The sequence below is a fragment of the Pseudovirgaria hyperparasitica genome (genome assembly GCF_010093815.1).
Source record: "Pseudovirgaria hyperparasitica strain CBS 121739 unplaced genomic scaffold EJ05scaffold_1, whole genome shotgun sequence".
Classification (NCBI taxonomy): Eukaryota; Fungi; Ascomycota; class Dothideomycetes; order Acrospermales; family Acrospermaceae; genus Pseudovirgaria; species Pseudovirgaria hyperparasitica.
Window position 1 is genome coordinate 3,206,270 of NW_022985549.1, and position 23,270 is coordinate 3,229,539.

The 23,270-nt window shown below is 49.9% G+C and overlaps 10 protein-coding genes across 10 annotated transcripts; 4 read left to right on the forward strand and 6 right to left on the reverse strand.

Annotated features, from left to right (window-relative positions):
• Positions 1 to 1,932: 1,932 nt before the first annotated feature.
• On the reverse strand, positions 1,933 to 3,512 carry EJ05DRAFT_507106 (uncharacterized protein). The gene is made up of 3 exons (XM_033747883.1): positions 3,056 to 3,512; positions 2,501 to 3,002; positions 1,933 to 2,450 (listed from the first exon to the last, which is right to left on the reverse strand). Exons 1-3 carry the CDS (start codon positions 3,422 to 3,424, stop codon positions 2,125 to 2,127), a joined length of 1,197 nt encoding a protein of 398 aa, XP_033605977.1. The 5' UTR covers positions 3,425 to 3,512; the 3' UTR covers positions 1,933 to 2,124.
• Positions 3,513 to 5,708: 2,196 nt separating this feature from the next.
• On the forward strand, positions 5,709 to 8,421 carry EJ05DRAFT_472424 (uncharacterized protein). Its single transcript, XM_033743182.1, has 2 exons — positions 5,709 to 7,496; positions 7,555 to 8,421. The coding sequence occupies exons 1-2, from the start codon at positions 6,018 to 6,020 to the stop codon at positions 8,293 to 8,295; spliced, it is 2,220 nt and encodes a 739-aa protein (XP_033605978.1). The 5' UTR covers positions 5,709 to 6,017; the 3' UTR covers positions 8,296 to 8,421.
• Positions 8,422 to 9,055: 634 nt separating this feature from the next.
• EJ05DRAFT_433634 (3-hydroxyisobutyrate dehydrogenase-like protein) lies at positions 9,056 to 10,120 on the reverse strand (the record flags this gene model as incomplete). The annotated part of the gene is made up of 2 exons (XM_033741616.1): positions 9,056 to 9,835; positions 9,917 to 10,120. 2 exons carry the CDS (start codon positions 10,118 to 10,120, stop codon positions 9,056 to 9,058), a joined length of 984 nt encoding a protein of 327 aa, XP_033605979.1.
• A 205-nt stretch (positions 10,121 to 10,325) lies between these two features.
• Positions 10,326 to 11,275, forward strand: EJ05DRAFT_42342 (CMD-domain-containing protein). The gene has a single exon (XM_033741486.1). It carries the CDS (start codon positions 10,776 to 10,778, stop codon positions 11,175 to 11,177), a length of 402 nt encoding a protein of 133 aa, XP_033605980.1. The 5' UTR covers positions 10,326 to 10,775; the 3' UTR covers positions 11,178 to 11,275.
• Positions 11,000 to 12,362, reverse strand: EJ05DRAFT_42327 (uncharacterized protein). The gene has a single exon (XM_033741484.1). It carries the CDS (start codon positions 12,252 to 12,254, stop codon positions 11,202 to 11,204), a length of 1,053 nt encoding a protein of 350 aa, XP_033605981.1. The 5' UTR covers positions 12,255 to 12,362; the 3' UTR covers positions 11,000 to 11,201.
• Positions 12,363 to 12,475: 113 nt separating this feature from the next.
• Positions 12,476 to 13,674, forward strand: EJ05DRAFT_534857 (uncharacterized protein). The gene has a single exon (XM_033749216.1). It carries the CDS (start codon positions 12,522 to 12,524, stop codon positions 13,605 to 13,607), a length of 1,086 nt encoding a protein of 361 aa, XP_033605982.1. The 5' UTR covers positions 12,476 to 12,521; the 3' UTR covers positions 13,608 to 13,674.
• A 90-nt stretch (positions 13,675 to 13,764) lies between these two features.
• Positions 13,765 to 15,473, reverse strand: EJ05DRAFT_482324 (uncharacterized protein; the record flags this gene model as incomplete). The annotated part of the gene is made up of 2 exons (XM_033745159.1): positions 13,765 to 14,843; positions 14,897 to 15,473. The coding sequence occupies 2 exons, from the start codon at positions 15,471 to 15,473 to the stop codon at positions 13,765 to 13,767; spliced, it is 1,656 nt and encodes a 551-aa protein (XP_033605983.1).
• A 778-nt stretch (positions 15,474 to 16,251) lies between these two features.
• EJ05DRAFT_42445 (uncharacterized protein) lies at positions 16,252 to 17,775 on the reverse strand. The gene is made up of 2 exons (XM_033741489.1): positions 16,784 to 17,775; positions 16,252 to 16,729 (listed from the first exon to the last, which is right to left on the reverse strand). The coding sequence occupies exons 1-2, from the start codon at positions 17,607 to 17,609 to the stop codon at positions 16,434 to 16,436; spliced, it is 1,122 nt and encodes a 373-aa protein (XP_033605984.1). The 5' UTR covers positions 17,610 to 17,775; the 3' UTR covers positions 16,252 to 16,433.
• A 2,360-nt stretch (positions 17,776 to 20,135) lies between these two features.
• EJ05DRAFT_496351 (uncharacterized protein) lies at positions 20,136 to 20,835 on the forward strand (the record flags this gene model as incomplete). Its single annotated transcript, XM_033746377.1, has 2 exons — positions 20,136 to 20,457; positions 20,519 to 20,835. The coding sequence occupies 2 exons, from the start codon at positions 20,136 to 20,138 to the stop codon at positions 20,833 to 20,835; spliced, it is 639 nt and encodes a 212-aa protein (XP_033605985.1).
• A 510-nt stretch (positions 20,836 to 21,345) lies between these two features.
• On the reverse strand, positions 21,346 to 23,121 carry EJ05DRAFT_433746 (general substrate transporter; the record flags this gene model as incomplete). The annotated part of the gene is made up of 5 exons (XM_033741619.1): positions 21,346 to 21,522; positions 21,579 to 22,000; positions 22,046 to 22,059; positions 22,115 to 22,892; positions 22,941 to 23,121. 5 exons carry the CDS (start codon positions 23,119 to 23,121, stop codon positions 21,346 to 21,348), a joined length of 1,572 nt encoding a protein of 523 aa, XP_033605986.1.
• Between the last annotated feature and the right edge of the window lie 149 nt (positions 23,122 to 23,270).

Sequence of the window (23,270 nt, forward strand, 5' to 3'; positions counted from 1 at the left end):
ACTCTCAGTTACCGATGGTGACCTGTTGGTGGCTGTCCCGCAGGAGTCCTGTTACCGAACGTTAAAGACGAGCGCCAACGCCTGCGTGCAGAAAGAACAAACAAGGCAAATATGTCGTCTGACTTCTCATCAGACTTAAGGTGATCACGCGGGTCGATGGCTCCTGTCAAGCATTTCCATGACTGCCTTGGTCAACAATTGAGGTCTTTCCAGAGGCCAGTCATCACCTGGACACAAGGCATGTATGTAGGCTCCTGTTGCTTCAAGGTTCAAACTTGGATATGTTACTCACGGAGTACAATGCATGAGTAATGAATAGGATACCAAACAAGTGGTTACCGTAGCGTATTCCACTTGTCTAGTATCGATTGGTTTGTCAGGCCTGCTACAAGTAGTGAACGTTCGCGAGGTCTAAATTGTGCTTCCTTGACTGGACTACTTTCGATTGCCTACTCAAAGGTCGAACTCTAGGGATTAGCTATACAAGCCAGCATTAGATGAGTCACTGAAGTTGTGTTATGGCATGAGACAGTGATCGTGCAGCCAGGCCTTTCCTGTCGTGACAAGCTACAGAAGGGACTTGACTCCTGGGCCTTTCTTTTGCTACGGTGGCGGTCTTACCGGTGCAAATCAGATTTTATATACCATCTCTTGAATTATTTCAGAACAGCGCATATCAGTATCCGCGAGTAAAGTATTGCGGCACCTCCCTGGCGTCTACCAACCAGCTTCGCCGGCTTGAGCGCTTAGGCTCCTGCCCAGCACAAACACACCAATGGCCGTATCCTTGGTATAGCTGCGGCAGCAGATTTCATCCTCTTGAGTACCTTTTGCATGGGCACAGAGTTGACTTTGGTCAAATTGCTCATGGGCACAGCCCACTTCAGCCCTCTAATCAAAACTCGCATTGCTCGAGCTCGTACCATTTCGAGTGAGCCTGCACGACTCAGTACCAATTATGCGACGGCGATGGCTCCTGATATGCAGGTCTCTGAAGACGGAAGGCTTGCTGACGCATTCCGACAGATTTGTCCGAGTTCGTCCAATTACGTCCTGACCGCAAAGAGTATTATCATTATAGAGATGTTGAAGGCCCGAGGAGATAGTTTTGAGCAGCTCATGTGGACACAGGGATATGGCCCTGGAGAATACTGCTGGAAATATCTGTCGCGAGCTTAGCTTCATGCAAGCGCTTCAGAGCCTAGAGCTGCAAGGGTCGCCAGCTCTTGTAACCGCGCCACGAGAAGCACTACATTGGTGCGAAACAGAGAGAGATAGGGAAGCAACATCTGGGTATGCCCTGTCGATATGCTCACCTTTTTTCATACGAGGACGGTCGTCACAGTCTTGCCACTACCAAGCATGGCCCCCAGATGTTCATTCATTGTATACCGGAGTCTGAGGTTTGTGGTTACTCATTCCTGTCAGTGAACCAGTTCATTCACTTGGAACGCTTATATTTACAGCTTGTCGTTGCAGAAATGAAGGTTGGTCGAGGCAGAGGCAAGGTAGTCGCAACTGAGCCATGCTTCTCATATCTGTCATGTATCTCGGATCATAAGGGATCTCTGGCCTTATTATTCGACAGAGTAAGACAGAACATTGGAGTGTACATCATGGCTCAAAGAGGGTGTAAAATTCTACCTTGTGAGCTAGGCAGTATTGCAATCGACGCTGTTTCTAGGACAGTAAGCGAATTATACGTGAGACGCATGGCAATGTCCTCCTTACATGTCGATGTCCCGCTTATGAAATCCTTAGGTACCGATACTCTAACATGTTGAATGGCCTTGAGAAGAGACTTAGTCCATAGCCCAGAGAGCAGAGCGTATACGATATGTATCGAGATGGTGGTAGTAGAATGATGGCGTCTCACCTGGATTGTTCCGTTGTAGACGCTTTTCGTTCTTATGATTGATACCTTCACAACACGCGAGTAAGGACGATGTCGACTGCTGGTTCTCAATGACACATCAGCCTGCCTCTTTGGCATGTCGGCTGCATTTTCATGGTGAAGGTAACTCAAGAATGTCTGGAAGCGAAACAGAGGTCTGTTTGAACGTATTTTCGATCAGCAGTGCCTGTCGCTGTATTGGAGGATTCAGATTGATGGAAGATCAGGGGTCATCGAGAGTGTATTGTAAGTGTTTGGACTTTCTCTACGTAACCAAAAGCTCGAAGGGGCCATCGGAGATAAGTCCGATACTCAGGGGCAACGTTGTTGAAAATCCTGAGCACCCACTGTCCCACACAGTCCATCTCAAGAATATTCGGCAGTCCATCGGTCTCATACCTCGCCACAGGCTCGAGTAATGCGTTCATAGGATTCATCGCAAAGAAATAAGCAAGAAGAACCTGCGCCACATTGTTTTCCGGGCATATAAAAGCGAGAAAGTCTCTGTTGGGTAGGAACGCAACGTAGTTGTATGCTACCCCATACTCTTCGTACGCTGTAATGTACGTCAGCCTCATCATCGGTAGATGCAATGCGAGTATTTACCTTTGAGAGGTGCGTCTCTTGCGGCTACCAGAGTTGCATACAGAGCCTCGTAGAATGGTGTATTGATATCGTCTGTAACCAGTGGTGCGACTTCCTCAAGCGACTCCTGCGCTAATTGAAGCTCATGCTGATTGATTTCGACGCTCTTTACGCGCTCAAGACGATCGCCTAAAGCCTTCAAATGCCCTTCTGCCCGTAAGTCATGGAATGCACTCTCTGGCTTAGTTTGGTAGTCGCCTGAAGCCAGATAGCAACCCCTGACCATCATAAGGAACTCGAGCAGGCCCTCCTCCATGAACCTTGCTTGGAACATTAAGGCTACTAACGTTGCGACACGTGAATCCAGTTCCGGTATACTGGATGCTGGCTTGGATATGGCTTGATTAAACGATCGGATCGCTGCTATACGATGGGTTAATGCCTGGCTTTCGAGCTGGTGGCCAGATACCGCCGATAGATGTGAGGCAGAAAGAGCGAGCAATGCGCTCTGGAGGTAGTCATACTGGGCCTACTCAGCAGATATATAGACACACAGATCGTCGCAACACTACTTACCTTCGTTGCCAAAGCCGGGATCTTGATAGTCCAAAGTCCGACCAAACGTGCCCCTACAGGAAGATGGGGATGGGCCTTGCTCATGTAATGATGGAACAGTCTTGCTTCATCGGAAGACTTAGTTGCAATTTGCGGCAAACTGGCGGGCATCCTGACGCGTTGTGGGGCATTGCACCCAGGCACAAAGGACGCGAAGACTAAGTTGGGATACACACAAGACAAATGGCCTCTTTGGCAATTATCGCATGATGGTCGGTTTTCTTGACACTTAATCTTCCTGTTCTTGCAGTTGACACAGCCGAGACGTGATTTTGGCCCGCTCTTTCGCACACGTCGTCGATGTGGTATGGGTGTGGAAGATGAAGACATAGGTTCAGGGTCTTTCTGCTCGAGAAAGATCTCAATGGAGTGTTTCAAGCGGCATGGATAATCAGTGCACCCTATGTATTGTTTGAGACCACCGACGATTTGAAGAGCATTAAGTGGACATCGAAGTGGTCGCGACTTCGTATTTGGCGCGAATCATTTCCCATTCCAGCTAGACGCCGCCTCAACATCGCTGAGATATTCGTTCTTTGTCAGGCAACAGTGAGAGAGTATTTTGACTGGTATGTGCGTAGCATGCTCACATGCGTGTCAGCACAATGCTTGACCATCATGAGCCATAGATACATACCTATATCGTACCTGACCCATGAGAGACCGATATCATATTGCGTAGAGTCAGCATAATTTTGATACACCGGGGCTAACTTTACAGGGGTATATGAAATGAATATAAAAGATATGAAGTTGCCAGCATAGCCAATAATCTCGGTATCAGATCGAAAAGCGTTGCCAAAGTAGAGATCTGGCCAAATTCGGAAAGAAGGAGACATGATTACTATCGTGATTTACTTGGATCATTGAGCTTTAGAAGCCCGATAGAGCCTACACTATTGTTGAGTGAAATGTTAAACTGGTTATAGGAAGCTTGAGAACGAGAATTGAATACAGCTAAATCGCTGTTTCACTATGAAGCATCGGAACCCCCGTTACTTGCAACCATGTTATATTTGCATGACCGCTACCAGAAGTACTCCTTGAATGGTGATTTAAACATCCTTCTATGTCACTGCCCAACAAAAAATTGATGTGTATGACCTTGCGGACGAAATAGAAGTACTCTGTTCGACAGGATAACGGAAATCATTGAAGAGCTTTTATACTCCTCTGTAGATGATAAATGAGCCGTAGGACAATTCTGGTGTCTAACCTGGTAATCATCTCTTAGAGTGGAGGTGTATTGATGTTATTTTTAGAAGTCCTCGCATCAATCATCGTAAAGTAAGAGAGAGTGGTAGCGGTTCTATTAATCCTTACTACATCCTGATTCCTGACCTCACGTGTAGGTTACAACATCATTATGCGGCTTGACTCCACATAGCGAGAGACTGCATTTGAATTAGCAAAGCCACAGCAAATAACGTGTTATACCTCAGCTGCTGAATACGAGGATATCATCAACGTTGACTCGCTCTGGGGAACGTTAAGGCCTGGGAGGTGGCATTTGATGTAGTCCAGACCATCCTGGACACGAAAAGAACCTAGCTATCCAGCCAAACTGAGATCCGCTCCGATGGAGAGTGGAGCTCAGCTCGTGAGGCAACCATCGGTGAGATGCATCAATTCCGGTGTCCAATAGCTAATGCAGCCTGACCACTATGCTTGGATCTAGACTAGTCAGTACAGTGCCACAATTGTTCGAACACTCTAATAGTAGTGTGCAAGTAACCAAGAGAGCATGACGGAGTATAGCTCATTGTAGAGAAAGTCATAGCATCCTGCTACTTTATGTATAGCACGGACGCTCTTGAGCGCAGTAGAGGTCTTTATTGATGTCATTCTTGAGACTAGCGTCTTTAAGAGATATTTGCCTTAGGCACCTAATGAATCAAGCTTTTCATGTTCGAAGTATCCATCAGACTTTCCATTAACACAAAAACTGCGATGACAGCGGAGAACTGTTCGGTCAATGAGGACTTTTCGCTTGGCAAGAACGGATTACTAACGCCCGGCGATGGCTGCAGTGCCGAACGATCTGCTTTGGGCCAAGCAACAATGTCCGAGAAGCAGTTCTAAAAAGAGCATATGGATAGAAGACCAACAGTTTGAAAGTTAAAACATCCCGTACGGTGCACGCCTCATGTGAAAGCACAGAATTGTCCAGACTTACCTCGGCTGTATGCTCTCACTACACGAACGACTCCGTATAAGGCAATGGACCCCAATTCTGCGTTGAAGCACGTTGAAAACGTTCGACTCCAGACGCTATCGATGGAAATAGGTATAGTATTGATGCATAGTATGTGTCTCATGTATCGAACTGACTTGAAGAGGCGGCACAGTCAAGGGGCGCAGCCTCGAAGCTTTCAAGGGGCTTCTACGTCTTGGCACCCTCCTTTCAACGGTCTCGATTGTATGTGGCTGAGTGTCACTGATGAAAACCTAGCGTTAGGTGCATAATCGATTCATTAACCTATGCAGTCGTCCACTAATAAAATCTGAATCTAGAATTAAATACTCGATCACGGCGTAATTATCATTCATTACGAAGCGCATAATGTATGACGCGGTACTGTTAAAGACTATTCAACACATGCGTTATCACGGGCTACATTGATAATGTTACATGCATTAAATATGTACACCAGGAGCTGATCCTTTTTCTCAGCCGCACGCCATGCCAAGATACTCCGCCGGACGCCTCTGTGGTGGGGGCTGTCTTCTCTGTTCCAAGTGCTGGTCAAATCTAGGATATCGTTCGTATGGACCAATGTAAACATAGCGCATCCAGTTTAACATTCGGCTGCGGGGGCGATTATGATCGTGGTTAATCTCTTCTTGCCTAAAAAGGGCGCTTTCATAATGTTATATGAGCTCGTCCTCAGCACCGCATTTCTGATTCATCTGAGCATTCAGGATGTATGTCCAGCTCTTGGTATTCACTGCAGCAGCAGTCCAGGCATCCCAAACTACTCGCCTTGATAAACGACAGCAGTCCAGCGAGCCATGTGCTGAAGCCGCAAGTTACATCGAAGTCTCCTCCGGCAGCCCTTCAGGGGACATTCCAGCTGAGATCGCATACGCATGTCTTCAATCAGTTCCAGTGGATACGGATACCGATATCCAGCTCATAGATGAGTACAAAATTTTTGTCGAGTGGCAATCAACGTTGTCTTACCTCAAAGATCCCCCGGCAGGCTATGACAACCCTGCGGTAGATGTGATGGGAAGCCTGGACAGCATCAAGCAAAAGCTCCAAGGTAGCGAGTACGGTAATGAATACGACGTACAAAACGACATATGGCGCATGGTAGCCTCTACACACGACGGGCACTTCAACTATGACGCAGATATCTTGAACGTGTTTACCTGGCGCCGGTCGTTCGGTATTCAATCCTTGTCACAGGGAAATGAGGATACACCCTTGATTTACGCCATCGCCACCGATTCGGGCTCCTTGATTGAGCCAGAGATCACACATATCAACGGCCAAGAAGTAGCCGACTTCCTGAATGATGGGGCCCAGTGGACTGCTGAGATGGATGCTGATGCACGATATAACACGATGTTTCCTTCTGGTGCTCTCAAGAGCAGCTCACCCGGAGGCTTCCGATTCCCTAGTCAATACGTTGGACCATGGACAAATGTGACCTTTGCAGACGGGTCTGAAGGTAGCTATGCGAACATTGCGTCTCCTGCTTCCGGGTCCCGTGCTCCTCAGATTCAATGGGATAGTGTCACTGATGGACAATCACTTTTCGACGCCTGTTGTGTTCTCAGTACTACTTCTCTTGAGGAAAAACGCAGTGCCCAGAAGCCTATCATACATCTCAAAGCACCGAAGCACAACACAGTAATGCCCAAGCGCCAGTCATCTATTACCTCTGAATTCACCTCTGAGCTGGCGTCTCTTGATGGATTCTATCTCGACAGCAACCCAGATGTTGCCGTCATCTCAATTCAATCTTTCGGCATACCGGATTCGGTCTCCCTGTCCCACGAAGAGTTCCCCTCCGCCTTCCAACAGGAGTTTCTCAGCTTTCTTCAAACCGCCTATTCAGATGGAAGGACAAAAATGATTGTTGATCTTCGCGGCAATGGCGGTGGTGATGGTGTTCTTGCATGGGATGCCTTCCGGGCATTCTTCCCCACGACTGAGCCTGCCGACGTCACCCGCTTCCGTGCCAATGATGCGTATCTACTGATAGGTGAGGGAGTCAAAGTTATCCTTGAAAACGAATCGACGCAACAAAATGCGGGAATTTTATATGATGTACGAGACTGGAACTGGCAAGCAAACCTGAAGCCTGACGGTTCTCACTACACCTCCGCAGAGGAACTCTATGGACCAACAGAGATCCACGGGGATAATTTCACAAACCTAATCCGGCGAGATGTAAGCCACACCCTTTCCACAAACACAGTATAGGCAGCATGATGCTCATAATTTACAGCTCTCCAACCCGCTCTCCTACGGTGCCGCAAACTTCTCCATCATCGGCTACGGTGCCAACGCCAACGCCGCAGTACCGCTTTACAACGCCAGCGACATCATCATGCTGCACGACGGAGTCTGCCACTCGACCTGCGCCGCCTTCTCCGAATACATGAAAAACGCTGGCCGCGTGCGGTCCGTCGTCGTCGGCGGCCGCCCACAATCCGGGCCCATGCAAGCCGTGGCAGGCACAAAGGGCGGCTTCACCTTTCAAGCACCCACAATCCAATCCTTTGCCAACGGCACAATCACAGCGCTCGAGCCCATCGACCCCGACAAGGCGCAGGAGCTCGGACAAACGGTCCTGGGCGGGCTTGCGAGCGGCACGATTGGCGAGACGCTGGTCAGGCGTCAGGTTAGGGCACAGATGAATTGCGAGGATAATATTCAGCCTGGGGACGAGGAGATGGTTCCGTTGCAGTTTGTCTATGAGGCTGCAGATTGCCGGTTGTATTATACTAGGGATATGGCGAGTGATCCGATGGAGGTTTGGCGGAGGACGGCGGGTGCGATGTGGTCCGGGGAGGCTTGTGTTGCGGATAGTACGAATCATCCGAGCAGTCTGAGTGGTGGCGATAACTATAATGCGGATGGTAGTGATGGTCAGCCGGGTGATACTGGTGCTGGTAGCGTTATGGGGGCGCCGAGGAGTTTGTTGGGTCTGGTTCTTGCAGTTATGCTGGGGATTAGCATTTTCTAAGATGATGTTCGTATCAAGCGTATAAGCGAAGCATTCTTTGCAACTATATTGTGATAACTAAATGATACGGCGTGGAACCTGTGGCTAAGTCATCGAGTTGCTACAGTTATAGGTAGTTAACGTCTTCCCTCCGTTCTTCTACCTTCTATTCAACCGCTTCAACCTGCATCTCATTATGTATGGCACATGCCCATTCTAAGTAAAATTCTTCGGATGACAACATCGCTCAGCACTACAGCCAACGCAAATCTTATCTCCCTCTATACTTCACCTTCGTGGTCGCTTGATTGATACCTCAGACATTGTTACATTATGGAATGTCGGCTGCTTTGAAGTATTATTGACAGACCGATCCTGGACTTAAGAATCATCTTATCGTGCTATCTAGACTTACGAAATGCCTTGTCTGAACGTACATAGAGGCTGAAAGGTGTGGATGCTTGATCAAGTGGAACCTAATCCTCATAAGTCTGTCGAGTTGTGATTGGTGGAATGGGATGTGCAAAGACAGGTGAGAGAGAAGGCGAGGCTCTGAATATCAATTGTCACGCAGAGTGTGAGGATTTGATTGTTTCATACCATGAGAGAGACTCATACTGAGTTTTTATAAGCCACAAGCCCCTGTGTGATCTCCAAAAGTTGGAAGCATAAATAGTCTTCGTATTGTGCGATCACACTAGAGTGTCATCGTACCAACAATTACGCATAAGTGAGTCCACAAAATGGTGTATCGCCACGCGCTAGAAACACTCCGCCATATTCACCCCCTCTCCTCCCAATCGCCCGGCCTGTTCATCCACCGCTCATCCCCACCAAGTAACCTAAGCACAACCCTCGAGTCCAACCCGCTACACGCCTCATCTCTCTCTGCCTCCTCATAGATCGCCCTACCCACCTCACCCAACACATTCTGCGCGCCCACCCTCTGCGCCATCTCACCCGCGAGCGCAAAATCCTTCCTCATCAGCTCGACGCCAAACCCATCACGATATCCGCGCGAACTGGGTGCTTCATGCCAGACACCAGGCACAGGGCAGAAGCGATCGACGACGGCATTCTGCGCAGTGCTAGCAGCGTACACGCGTGCTAGGACACGAGGGTCGAGGCCTGCTTTCATGCCCATCGTGAAGGCCTCGCTGGCGGCGATGGCAATGATACCAGAGAGGTAGTTGTTGCTGAGTTTTGCGGCGAGGCCGTAGGTGGGCGCTCCGCAGGGGATGATTTGTGCGGCGAATGTGGACAACAGAGACATGAGGCGGGGGAGCTGGGGGTCTGTAGGGGCACAGCCAAGGAAGATGGCGAGAGTACCGGAAATAGCGCCGTTGACGCCGCCGGACACGGGGGCATCGTAGAAGGAGGTGCTTGGAGAGATGGAGGTGATGTGGAAGGCGATTAGGGAGGATGTGGCGGTGTCGATGGTAGAGTGGTCGATGATGAGTTTGTTCGCTAGACTGCTGGGGGAGGCGCATATGCCGGTTCGAGGGTCGAGGTAGGCATCTCTTACGTGTGCACTTTCTGGGAGCATGGTGAGGATTATTTCCTGGGAGTTGTGAGTGTGGAGAAGGCTGAAGGTACAGTTGAGTTGAGTTTCTACGTCGTCCCTCAGGGAAAGATCACTTACGCAGTTCTCCGCTACCTCCTTTGCACTTGCTGCCTTCTTTGAGCGCTCGGCATATTTGCTACAGAACTCATGCAATGAATATTCGAGGATATCATACACCCATATCGTGCATTCCTTGGGTAATACCTCTGCGAGATGCCCGGCCATTGGTTTGCCCATTGCACCTAGGCCGATGAAGCCAACGGATCTATAATCGAATGCCATCGTAATGGTATGACAGATCAGTTTGATAATATCTCTAGGGGTAATTACCAGACTTCTATATAGAGATCAATCGGGATGCAAAAGTAAGTGTACGAGCTATAAATACTCGAATCGGGTTGCGCCGCCCGGAAGGCCATACGGTATATATATATACACGTAGGGCTGCCGAAAGGGACACTAGCAAGGATGCCATGGGACTGCTAAAGATGGTATCGTGTATCGTGCCATGTGCCGGGATGCTTGACAGAGGCGCAGTACGGCGTATCTTCTTTTTACGTTATGTGTGGTTGTCACAGCCAGAGCATTAGACATTAACATTAGAAGATGTGATGAGGTTCGGCAACGTCACGGTTGTTGCGTGGGTGAGCGGCTGATCCGATGACGATCCCGCGATGACGTTAAAGAGCTGTCAATGGAAGTTGTAGGTCCAGATATCGATCTGAGTAGCTATCCATGCTCAGCTGTCGAGTCTCCTCTACCCCTTGAAAAACTTTTCGACATACACTGTACGTTTACGCTATAAGACTCAAACAGCCCTCTCAAATGACATATACTGATAGTTATGCGAGAGTATCAGAATACAGGCTGCCGTTGTCAAAATGTGTACCGACCCCTCCCTTGATGCCCTCCACAAACAGCTCTTCCTGGCCTGGCCATGCGTCGCAGCGTCGCTGGTGACGAATACGTGAACAAAGCCCTCGAGGGCGGCTCCTCTAAATTCTCGTGTGCAGGCCAGGAGCTGGTAACAGAATGGTGCTGGGGCTATGCCTGGACGCGTCCTGGGCTGAGCAAGAAACAGCGTAGTCTGATCAACATCGGTATGCTCATGGCTCTGAATCGAGCACCTGAGCTCGCAGTGCATAACCATGGTGCACGGAACAATGGGTTGAGCGAGCTGGAGATACGAGAGGCCATCCTTCATGCTACGGTGTACTGTGGTATGCCGGCTGGTGTGGATGCCATGAAGACGGCAGAGAAGGTGCTGAATGATATGGCAGAAAGAGGCGAAGCTCCCAGGGAATTGGGGAATAAAGCTCCGGAGATTGAGCAGAAATAGAGCTGTTCTGCGTGGTATAAGATATCAAGCTTCTTTTCTAGCCGCAGTCATTTCTTTCTTCCGCTGTAAAAACCTCTCTCTAACCGCGTTGATATCTTCCTTTGTCTTACGGCTCTTCGCGGCATGTTCTCGCTTTCGCTGTTCTTCGGCCTCGTCATCGGCCGCACGTTTCGTGGCTTGTTCGAGCTGCTCCTCTATCATCTTGGACTGACGCTCACGGACAGCCTTCTGTTGGGATATGCGTCCTTGATACAGAGGAGTCTTGGTGGTCTGAGTCGAAGCCGAGGCCTTCGCCGTTGATGTAGGCCGAGCAGTGATATTGAGTCCTGCAGAGAGTAACTGACGCTTATCCACCAGCTGTCCATCCTCATTTAGAACCACCCTAGCACCCTTTTCATTGAGCTCTTTCGCAAGCTCTGTCTCTGTCTTCTCTTTCGGACCCTCGTCGATCGTGATTCCATCCCTTTGCGCCTTCTCTGCCGCGGCCATAGTCTCTTGATGCCGCTTCTCATCCTGCTCCATGATTGATCGATAGAAACCCGACATCCCCTTACCCTGCTGTTTCTTCGCCTCAGCCTCTTCCTTTATCTTCTCCTCTTCTTCTGCCTTGCGCATCTGCGCCTGTTGTTCCTTATACGCGCCTGTAACGAACTTTTCCTTGTCCGCGAAATCATCGCCTTCTGCCTCCCGCTCCTTCTGCAGCAATTTATCCTTGGCACGCAATTGATCCCGCTCACGCACTTCCGCAGCCGCAATAAGACCTGTCATGTAACGTGGTTTGCGGAGCGCCGCGTCTTCTTTCTCAGCAGCAATCTTAGCGGCAGACTTGGCGTGCATAGCATCGTATGCAGCATCGTAGTCGTAGATGGTAGGATCGAGCTCTTCTACTTTGGGCCCTGATTTTGAAGACTTCGGTTTGCCGGCGAGGTTGCCAAACTGTGATATCGGCTTCTTCAATCTACTCGAATCAGTAGGTGGGCGCAGAATCTCTTCTTCGTCGTCGCCGAAAAGTGGATTTCTGGGCGCGGCAGGCTGTGATTTCTTAGGCACGTTCAGGCCATATTTGAGACTCGACATCTTTGCCCCTGCGATAAGGACAAGGCCCGCGATCTTTGTTGTGTTTGAGTACTGTTAGTGTAAACACTTCGTCACTGAAGCTTCACCTGTAGATCCATAGATTCTCGGGAGTCCGCACAACCGCGCTAGTGGAGCTGCCTCAAATGTTACTGCCTGACTTCTGCCTGAATGGACTATACTGAGACTGAACACCATCCCCCGGCAATACACAGTACACTGAATGGAACACATAAATCCCCACACCTGGAACGAGCATGTGTCGCAGCTATGAGCGATTACTCATCTGGCAAGGCGATAGCAACAGCTGAATCCCCAAAATCATCCTCACATCGCCCTAAGTCCAGCAAATTCCGCTTCAAATCTCGCAAACGCACTCACTCACCATCCAACGACCTCGCTGCGCATCCCCACCGAAAACGCTCTCACAGATTAGATAAAGAACCCAGTCATGGATCAGAGCGCTCTCCCAGCCCTCGACGACGCCATCGCCACCACCATCACCACCGCCACAAGTCAAAGAACTACCCCGATTCGTCACCCTATTCACATCTCAAACACTCACCCTCGCCTTCCTCCGAGTACCGCGCACATGTCGCCGACTCACTCAGCAACGATGATAGCCTTCCCCCAGATGCTGCGTTCCGCGAATCGCTCTTCGATGCCCTGGCCGATGACGAGGGTGCGGCGTACTGGGAGTCGTTCTACGGACAGCCCATACATGTATACGGTCGCCCGGGGCAAGGAGACCACAACAGCAGGGATTCTCGCGGGGCACAAGGAGGACAGGGGGAACTCGAAGCGATGACGGACGAGGAGTATGCCAGCTATGTACGTGCGCGTATGTACGAGCGCACACACCAGCATATCCTCGAGGAGCGTGCAAGACAAGAGGAAGCACGAAGGGCCAGGAGAGGAGAAGAGAAGCGTGCGCGGGCGTCACATTCGCACCATGCTGACGATGCATTTAGTGCGCGCGTGGACGAGAGTTTGAGGAGAGGCCAAGAACGGAAAGACCGCGCAAAATGGAGGGATGCTTGGGCCGGGTATCAGGCTGGGTGGGATAAGATCAAGGGCGCCGCTGGTGCGGAGCAAGAGGAGAGAGTATCGCTGCCCTGGCCGGTACAGTCGGGCAAGATGAAACATGTTTCACCGGACAATGTCAAGGCATTCATGGAACATGCACCGCATGGGATGGCACAGATAGCGTTGCTGAAGACAGAGCGTGTACGGTGGCATCCGGATAAAGCTCAGCAGCGCTTCGGTGGCAGATTGAATGAAGAGGCGTTGAAAGCTGTAACTGCGGTGTTCCAGATATTGGATCAGATGTGGAACGAGCTGAAGAAATCTGATTAGCCTGACATTATACTCGCATGGCATTTTACATAGAGATACCCCATAGAAGAACAACAACACTGTTTCCACCTTACGTTTGAATATTCAGACCAAATGGTCAAATATCAAGACTGTTTATAACGCCACGCTATGCAAAACCAATACTCCCGTTCGTCCATTATGCTCCCTCGCGACCTGGGATGGGTATATCTTCCCAATTCTTCTCGCCCTCGCCTGGATTTTCATTAATGACCAACAGCTTCCTCCCGCCACAGAAGCGACCAGGCTCCGTCATCCTCGTAACCTCCTTGAACTCCCCCTTGCCCATCTCACCCTTCTCGCCATCGTCATACATCCAGACCCACTCCTTACTCTTGTCTCCCGGCTGCTCCAGCCTCCGTGGATTCGGATACGGAAATCCAACCCACCTGTTCGCGACATCGTGGACGACAGAGTACAGCCGTTCGAAGCGGCGCGTGAAGCCGAGCCAGGACAGCGTGGTGGAATCGTACGCGACGCGAATGTACGGGTTCATGACGATGCCACTACTCAAGTCACCGGCAGAGTTATGCGTCGCGTTTCGACCCTGTGCTGCGAATGTGACATCGGCATGGATAAGGCAGCATTCGCTCGCGTCCCAGTATGGGTCCGTCTCGTAGCGGAAGCGGACCGGGCGGGGAATTGTCGCGACGGCCTGTGCATCTGCTGCATTGGGGAGTGCCTCAATTGACGATTCGAGAGAGGATGTGGGTGGAGAGGTAGGGTCGATGGCAGGGACATCATTCTGAAAGAAGCGTGCTTCGAAGGCCGTCATGCCGCCCCAGCAGGCGCGCACGCGCACCGCATCGCTCTGTGCGAGGACGTCTTTTCGGCTGACGGAGTTCCCGGCGGTTGCGAACCATGGGTAGAAGGGAATGCCCATACTGTATCCCTCGAGGTCGCGAGTTGCGAAACGGTCGTAGAATTTGAAGGCATTTATAAAGTCGACGGCGCACGCTGCGGCGTATGTCGTGCGGCCAGTCCCAGGGTTCTGCCCCGTGGACATAAGGAGTTGGACGGCATCTACAGGGTCGAAGACGACGTCATTGACATAAAGAAGCTTATCGTATCTAGTAGTAATGGACTCAAGGGGGCGAAGGGCACGGTTGCGGACTTCGGCGAGGAATGCGATTCGTTTTATACGTGATTCGCCGCTAGGGAGGGTGACGCGGGAAATGTCTTCGAGGGGAAGGTGTTCATTGAGTATGGTATGGTCGACTAAATACGGATCAGTGTTCTGTTACTGTATGGCGGGCTAAGGAAATGCATACATTTGACCATTTCTTTGAATTTGCTTAGCGCATCTAAAGCATTCGGGTCTGCGTCGTTCTCGTAGATGCTCAGATACACATTTTGTGGTCCTAAAATATCCACCAATTCTAGCATCGCTTTGCCCCATAGCCCACCAAGCAGTTCTCCTTCATGATCATATATGCTTGCGGCAATGAATACCTTCTCATTATGAGGGTTTCCTCTTCCAGGCTCCTGACTCCCGGTGCATCTTCTTCGTAGCTCGGTATAATGCGGTGGCGGATGCGTGTAGCTTGGGCGAAACACAGCAGTCAAAAGCACAAGCGCAGTAAAGAAGTACGGGGTCCCAAACAGTACACAATACAAGGTCCGCGATAGCTTTCTCTTCACACCGAATGGCGAGACTAAGAATCCCAGTACGCAGAACAGTGTATACACTATGCGTGATGCCCAGGGAGCGAACCATGACGGTCTAGTATTTTGCAACTTGTGTGGAAAGGCAGCTATGAATTCATTTTGCTCAGGGTCGGACTCAATTGATGCGCGAGGGAGCAGTTCGTAGGACTGTCCTCTGTTGCGGCGAAAGGCGGACGGCATGTTGAGAGCTGTACCTTGCGCATGTAAATAAGGTGTGAGCCAATAGAAGGAATGGGAATTGAGCTATCGTATACGGTTTGCGCAGGTGGATGGCCACAAGCCATGCCTTCTCGGAAAAGGGCGATGCTGTCCAGTGTTTGAGGGTCCTAGACCGCGAGCGCGGAAGTAATATAATTAGGGTTCGGCGTGGGCGGAGGATGGAGGCGCATGAGATATTACGCCCTTGTTAGAGGTTATGTTGTATGATGCTTGGGAAGAATGCATGATAGATGATAGGCAATATTATATTACAGATTATCGTATCATTATTATTGAGGTCTGTGCGCTCGCTGGTTGGAGCCAAGGACCCTCGGACCCTCGGGAGTATCAATGTCAACGTCGTCGCTAGAGTAAATGGCAACATTCAACATCGATCAAGTCACGGCCGATTTCATTCATACTTTACAGTTTGCTACCTCTATTGCCAAATTTTGGGATAAGATCCCTGGTTCTTTCCGCTATGTACTCATATGAGCCTTTCACGAAGTACTTTTACGCTGCCATGCCTTGCTATCCCCCCTGTTCACGTACACGAAAGACAACGATGACTGCAATCATCCTCTTATTTATACATTGTGCAATGAATCACAGTGTCTAGTCGTCCATATGGGGTCCACGGGCCAAGGCACAAGGGTCTTCTGGGAAGATGATGTTGCACCTTTCGAAGTTAGGGCTTTCCGTAAGCTGCCGCTTGAATTTGAAGGCATCGTCGATCTGTAGGAATCTGAACTCGATCATCTCAGTCTGCAGTAAGTAGGTCAGTACTGTAAATTACACGTCTTATTCTGGCGATGATGTCAGCTTCAGGATTGCTTACTCCACTTCTTGGCGTCTTGCCCAGCTTGACGATATCAAGCTTGCGTCCGTCTGCCGTTGCGAGTCTCTCGAGCGATCCGATGCCCTTGTCGACATCACAGGGACCTATAACTCGGACACATCGTGTTTGATCAGCTGTTGGGTGTAGTCATTCGTAGAAGTTGGTGCTTGGTCAAGTTCGACGTCCACAACTCGGTCTTCTCCAGGCACCACAATACCGTTCGCCGTGGCTTCATGATATGCTCTACAATCCTTAGCACAAAGGAACTGTATCATTGCCTGGTTAGACCCAAGGTGATGTTCAATCCTTTCGACGCGGCCGGCCCAGACAAGGCATACTACCTTGTTAGGAGTATACTTGATAGAGAGGTTGGTGAGTTTTACGCGACGAATTTGCGGACCTTTACCATGATGGTCAGCTATGGTCATAGTGAAATATTAGAAAGTGTAGCTACCATTGTCCCTTAACCGCTGCGTAGGCCATGCAGGAAACCGTTGTTGGTGCTCAAGAGATTGCTTCTTTTGTTTTATGATAGGAGTATTCCGGTGCATTTCTGTCTCTTGGGGCTTTTGGGGCATTTGGGACATGCCGCACTGTCCAGAAGCGCCGTTTGGTGCGTCTCGAACAATTGACTGCTTTTCAACATGATTGTTCTTCTTCACAGCTGCCAGGTCAGACATCTTCACCTCGCGTTGGGCTGTAAAGTGGACCAATTTAGCCTCAAGGCTTTCGACCGTGGTTTGGAATAGCTTGCGAGTCTCGCCTTCGTGTTGGCTCAACAAGCCTGTAATGACCTCCAGAGACTTTTGGTCTTTCTTGAGCTTCTCGTCGATGACCTTGATTTCGTGCTCGAGGCTGAGTATATAGTCTCCTTGTGCCTTTGCAGGTGTAAGCTCCAATCTGTTCTTTTCTTCCTCTGCGGCAGCTTCCTCCAACCTTTTCCTTTCTTCCTTTGGCCCAATCTCTGAGACTTGCTTTGCGGTCTGTTCGGCCTTCTGTGCGACTCGAGCTGCATCAGCGGCGGTAACTACCGTCGGCTTATTTTGCACAACTTGTTGATCCACTGCAGCATTATCCAGGTCAATTTGGTACCGAGTTACACCGGATTGCTCCTGTTCCTTTCGAAGCTGTCCTGCTTCTTGTTCAAGCTGATGCTGGACACTCGCTTTCACGCTCTCGAATTGGCGAGTTTGAACGGCTCGTTCCTTTTCCAACCAAATACTTGGCTTAATTTTCTGTTTGAGGTACTTCGCCTGTTCATATCGCAATTGTGCCTCCATAGTCTTGACAACCTCTTGTTCTTCCACAGACAGTTCAATATTGCATTTGAATTTGCTCTTCGGGTCCTTGTGGGCTATGACCTCAGTCTGGACTGGTAGGGCAGCCGGTATTGGGACCGACTTCGAGGGTGAGATCGATCGTCTAGCCGATGTCTTGCTTTTGAACTTAAGCTGTGCGAGACGCTCACGGATACCTGCACTGGCAGAAGTGCGGTCGCTGCAGCCCGGAAGGGCATCTGCAATTTTTGGTGAAGCAGTTTGGGAAGCTTGCGGTGAATTCTCCTTCGAAGACACCGTGGTCGGTGCTGCGAGAGAACTCGAGCGCAGGGTGAATGCGACTCCTTGAGCTGGCAACTCTGAGTTCTTATGGTCAGACTGACAGAAAGTCGTCGAATTCAGTTCGTCAGAGCCTGAGTGAAGATCTTGCAGAGAGCTGTCTGGCGAAGGACGAACGTTTTCTAAGTCAGATGTCAGCTCAAGTGGGAAGACGACGTTGTGAAAGTTTCTACCAGAGGATACTGCCGGTCTCACAAGAGATGGAGGCGACTGTCCTCCAGGCTGTGTAGAAGTGGAGAATATTGGTGACTTCACATCTGCTTGCAGGGCTTGGGCAAACTTTCGGAAGGCTATCTGAGACTCTTCACTGTCCAGATGAGGACCAAGCTTTGCCCACTTCTCTGTCATTTTGACGGTAGTAAGGCCAAGTGTCAGCCCGAGTACGCAGAAACATACCCTGGGGAGAAGTGCGAAAGGTTGTAGAAGTTGGGAACTCCTATTGGCAGGTGCCGCGTAGCTGTGCCAACGCCTATTTTTGTTGGTTGCAGGTGGAGGTCTTGAAGTAAACAACATTCAATGCCACGTGCCTGAACAATGAGCTCATCACAGTGCAATAAAATGCCAACTTTTCTCTACGTGTGGCAAGACTGCAGATTGTCTTCGGGGACATGAGCATCACTTCCAAGACCAAACATGCATGAATTCATATGGTTCGTAAGATGGTGGAGAGCACAAGAACACATCACACATCTCATATGTGCAACGATTTCCATAGGATGATCTTCGACGTTCCTTACAAGTATCCACCACCACATTTCGGAAAAAGCTGTATACTTCGGAAGTACAATCCCAGAAGTACAATTACTTCATCGAGTGTGTCACACACCAGGTCTCCATCCAGTCGCCACGATAGAAGCAAAGGTTGTCGCATGCAATTGTTTCATAGCAATTGCCTACCCCCGAACCCACCCAGACACGTGGCCAACAATGAACAAACTCGGCTGATAAATCCTCGAGACAGGTGTAAGTTAGATCTCCCCTGGAAATATCGATGTGCCCACTATGACGGACATCGCCGTCTCGTATACCTATCCATGGAAGAATCAAGGCCGAAGCTGCATACTGATATATAATGCGATAAACCTTGGGTCCCGATGTTCTGCCTTTAGGCAACATTCAAAACATCGTGATGAGAGAACGGATCTTGTGATCTAAACTGCTTTCGCTACATAACTTCTTTATGCTGGCAAATCTTATGTGCCATGTCTCTGCGCAGTTGGTTCTAGGAGTTTGGATCCAGCATGCGGTTGTGTGGTCTGTAATTGAGGTGAGACTGTTTACGATCCGTATACGATACGAGTTGATGACGATTTGGAGAGATGTACCATATCTGTGCTCTGGATCAACATAACAAAGACATAACATACTCAGGTGAGCTTTAGTACTTCGAGAACATCATATGCACGATATTGCGAGCTTTGGAGACCACTGATCCTGATGCCACACGGATGCTCAAAGGCTGGCTCTTCCACGTCTCTTGATATCTATGGTCTAAACAGCAGCGCATTGAGGCATACATATTTGGAATCGAAATAGATAACGGCATCTACCACGTCCTGGTACTGCACGTATACTTATATGTGTTATTCATTTGACAGGACTAGAGTCTAAGATAGGGTCAGCAGATAGGGGAGTGAAATAACGGGGTGGAAATCCGGATAGGGCAAGGTCACTGTGAGCTTCCACAAGTAACTGACCAGTTGTTCTCTGAGGTATGTTTCTCAGTGGGTTTGAGCAATTGATTCTAGGGGGGAAGGATGTATACTATGTGGGAGGGCTAGGATAGTCGAGGACGAGAAGAGTAGGGAGAAAGGTGATAGGGCTGTGCAGGTTCTCGGACTTGCTCTGTGTGAAAACGAAGACGCTATGATTTAGTATTTCTAGCTTATAGATTTCCTGTTATTTGATAGGTGAACAGCTAAGGGGGGAAGGAAGACAGGTTTAATAGCCTCTGAAGTATATGTGCTATGTTTGTTGTGAAAAGCTCACGCCGGGCATTGTTCAATTCCGGTTTCTACTTTGATTGAGGGAGTAGGATTTTGCTAGTAATTACGCCAACATCTCCATCCACACGGATGAAGCATTGTTCCATGAAAATCGATATAGCCATCCTCTTTCCAACCTCCCCCCTCCCCAAACCCCTAAACATACTATCCCAAGTAATATGTAATATCGTTCAAACTAGGAGCCATGAAAACATCCTCTCGGAAGCCATCCAAACAGTGCCCCTCAGACCCCTCCTCCCGTTACCCGTCAATCCCCTTACTAACCTCCAGCAACGCCTCTAAGACTTCCATCGACCCCCCCGCCGTCGCCGCCCATTGTCCCAACGCCTCAAACGTTCCAATCGCGTCCTCGACCAATCCTCTGCACTCATGTCTAACATGCTCCCCTTCGCTCGCACAGAACGGCGACACCAGCGGCACCAGCGCCGCCTCGTACAGCTGCCACGTCGTACACCACCCCGCCAGCTGTGTTGGCGCCGGTACATTCCAGGAGGATGCTAGATCACGTATCAAGTCTGTGGCTAGCTCGCGACACATGCTGATCGCGCTGTCATTGTCGGAGGATAGATGTGTGGGCGTGTGCCCGCGGATGGCGTGGCACAGGAGTACCGGTCAGTAAAAGAGCATGTGTGTGGAAAAGACAGTGCCAGCGCATAAGGTTGAGGCAAAGAATAAGACCGGGGGGTTCGGAGGATGGTGGGGTGAAGCTGGAGAGGGAGGTGCTCCATGATGTGAGGGTGGTGTCGAGGGCGAGGCGGCGAGGCGGCGAGCAGAAGAGTCGTGACGAGTTCGTCTTCGAGGCGACTGCTGGTGATGCAGAATGCGATGTTGTGGGCTACAATGGCGGTTATGGTGTGGTCGCCGGTCTGTGGAGACTGAAGTGAGCAGGTGCGAAAAGGGGGTGTGGGTGAGGGTGTTAACAACCGGGAACTCGGGTCGTTTCGTTGTTTAGCCGCAGCCTACACGGCCCATGCTGGATCTGCCCAGGGAGATGGCGTTCCAGGCGTCTATGATCAGCAGACACCACCAGAGACAGCGACGAAGCTCGATCATTGGGATGTTGTTGTCTGTGTCGATGGCTTCGGAGTAGTCGCGGTGGAGGCCTATGTTAAATGACATGCGGATGGTCACGCCCATGAGTGAATTTGCCAGAGCAGGTTGGATGTAGTGAGTATACATGCCACTGAGAATCGCAAGCGTTTGAATTGTCTGTATATGAGGCAGACCTAGGATGTCGAACGTTAGATGTTGTTTTGCTCTTTCATGGAAGATTTTGTGTCTGGTGTCGCCAGGACTTGCAGCGGTGATCCTTCCCATAGACAGAACCACATTGATAAGGAACGTCCATCTTGAGCCCTTCCGAAGCCCGACGCGTCTAAAATGATAGCTTTATTTCATTCCGTAACGAGTACCTCTTGACGCTTTGTACTTGCTTTGCGTGGATTGGGGGCGTCAAAGATATAATCAAGCTCTTCCAAGGTACGTCCCTTCGTCTCCACGAAGAAGAAGTAGATGAAGATGAACTCAAAAACGTCCCAAAGTACGAAAAATACATAGAACCAGAATCCAATCTGTGATATGTCAGTAGATCGGGCGTCGGAAAGAATCACGTCGTAAAGGAACTTACGTTTCGCAAGGCCACAGGAGCGGCATATGTGTTGACAAAGCCAGCCGTTCCAGCCGTCAGTTGGAAAACTCCCATTCCCTTTGCTCTCATATCGTTCGATAGGACCTCACCAGGGTAGATGGGTTGCATGGAAGTGAACCCCAATGCGAATACAGAGCCGAATAAGTAGATGAACGCAATAGATGCCACCGACGTTGCTTTACTCTCTGTTTTGACATACCCTGCAGCGGTACCTGCAGCAACAGCCAGGCACACCGCCATGCCAGCAGTGGTTGACAATAGAAGCTTACGACGGCCTACCACGTCGTGTAACCTAGCTCCAATTATCGCAGGGATCCAGCCTGCGATGGCATAGATTATATTTAGAAGCAGCTGTGTGTTGGTATCCGTGACGCCAACATTGGCAACCAGGTATGGGAGATCTGAAGGTGTCAGTTCGACTAAGTTGCAATGAGATTGCTACTTACAGTAGGATGCGACACTGTGCACAAGCCATTAGTAAGATTTCTACATCTAGGTTGTCTATGCAGACTTACTTGTTGCCGCTGAACTGACCAAACCAGCCAAAAGCAATGTTAAGCAGGATTCGATACCGCCGGGCAGCGGTTTTGAAAAGGACTCGAAGATCAAAATAGGTTCTCCAGGTCATGATTCCTTCAGCACGTAGTGCCTCACTCATTTCTGACATTTGCAGCTCCACCAGGGGGTGGGTCTCATCGCCATTCGCATGTAGCTCAGCAATAACCTTCCGCGCTCTGTCCTGCTGATCGGTTCCTATCAACCAGCGTGGGGACTCCGCGCAAAACCATATACCCAGACACACTAGTCCAGGGCAAAGCATCTGTAGCCAGAGAGATAGTCTCCATTGAAGCGTCCCCTTGTCAGAGAGCTGTTGCACAGAGCCATATACAACGCATGTCGCGATGATAGAGCCGAGGTAGTACAGGGTGTTGTACATGCCAGCCACAGTCCCACGGTATTGAGGTGGCGCTATTTCGATGAGGTAAAGTGGAGCTGCGGTTGCTGCCAGAGTCGAAAAAAAGGAGAGGAGGAAACGTCCGCCAATGAAAGTTGTCAGTGTAGGAGCAGTTGCTGTCACAACTGCGCCTACACAGGTACCGAAGCAACCTATAAAGATAGGCCATCTTCGGCCTTGCCAATCTGCTGCCCACGTGAAGAGCGCGCCTATCATCTGGCCAATCTGGAAGATGCCGAATACGAGCCCAGTACCGCTGCTCCCTTCGGCTGGAAGACCGTAGTAGGCCGTGTAGCTAGGAAGGGCGTTGATTGAACCCATGAGTGAGCCATCATAACCTTCGAATGTCAGAGTTGTGACAGAGTAAACTTAAGAGCAACGCTTACCATTCATTGTCGAGCAGAGATAGATCAGAAGACATACTGTGTAAAGATGGATTGCACCTCTACTCCAGGGACTTGTCTTGTGTTCGATCAAGATGCCCCCCAATTTGGGATCTCCAATGATCTCGGCATGCTTCTCGACTACTTCAGTCCGCTTAGCAACGTAATCTTCCTTGGTCGACATTTCGTTTGGCCAGTCTGTCCATCGACTGCGTCGTAAAGGCACAATGGACATTCGAGCGCATAATTGTAGTCAAATGGGGACGTATATATCCTAGACAGTCGGCAAACTTTAGGCCATGCTCCGTTCCCCGAAAGGGTTCCGCTCGAGTA

What these genes read in the sequence shown, in the direction of transcription:
- EJ05DRAFT_42445 (XM_033741489.1), bottom strand. Translation starts at nt 17,609, where the DNA reads ATGGAGGCACAATTGCGATATGAACAGGCGAAGTACCTCAAACAGAAA. An exon ending in GCAGCGGTTAAGGGACAATG is followed by an intron (nt 16,730 to 16,783) that starts GTAGCTACACTT and finishes ATCATGGTAAAG; the next exon opens with GTCCGCAAATTCGTCGCGTA.
- EJ05DRAFT_42342 (XM_033741486.1), top strand. Translation starts at nt 10,776, where the DNA reads ATGCGTCGCAGCGTCGCTGGTGACGAATACGTGAACAAAGCCCTCGAG.
- EJ05DRAFT_42327 (XM_033741484.1), bottom strand. Translation starts at nt 12,254, where the DNA reads ATGTCGAGTCTCAAATATGGCCTGAACGTGCCTAAGAAATCACAGCCT.
- EJ05DRAFT_534857 (XM_033749216.1), top strand. Translation starts at nt 12,522, where the DNA reads ATGAGCGATTACTCATCTGGCAAGGCGATAGCAACAGCTGAATCCCCA.
- EJ05DRAFT_507106 (XM_033747883.1), bottom strand. Translation starts at nt 3,424, where the DNA reads ATGTCTTCATCTTCCACACCCATACCACATCGACGACGTGTGCGAAAG. An exon ending in TCCCGGCTTTGGCAACGAAG is followed by an intron (nt 3,003 to 3,055) that starts GTAAGTAGTGTT and finishes GAGTAGGCCCAG; the next exon opens with TATGACTACCTCCAGAGCGC. An exon ending in AAGAGACGCACCTCTCAAAG is followed by an intron (nt 2,451 to 2,500) that starts GTAAATACTCGC and finishes CGTACATTACAG; the next exon opens with CGTACGAAGAGTATGGGGTA.
- EJ05DRAFT_472424 (XM_033743182.1), top strand. Translation starts at nt 6,018, where the DNA reads ATGTATGTCCAGCTCTTGGTATTCACTGCAGCAGCAGTCCAGGCATCC. An exon ending in CAAACCTAATCCGGCGAGAT is followed by an intron (nt 7,497 to 7,554) that starts GTAAGCCACACC and finishes CATAATTTACAG; the next exon opens with CTCTCCAACCCGCTCTCCTA.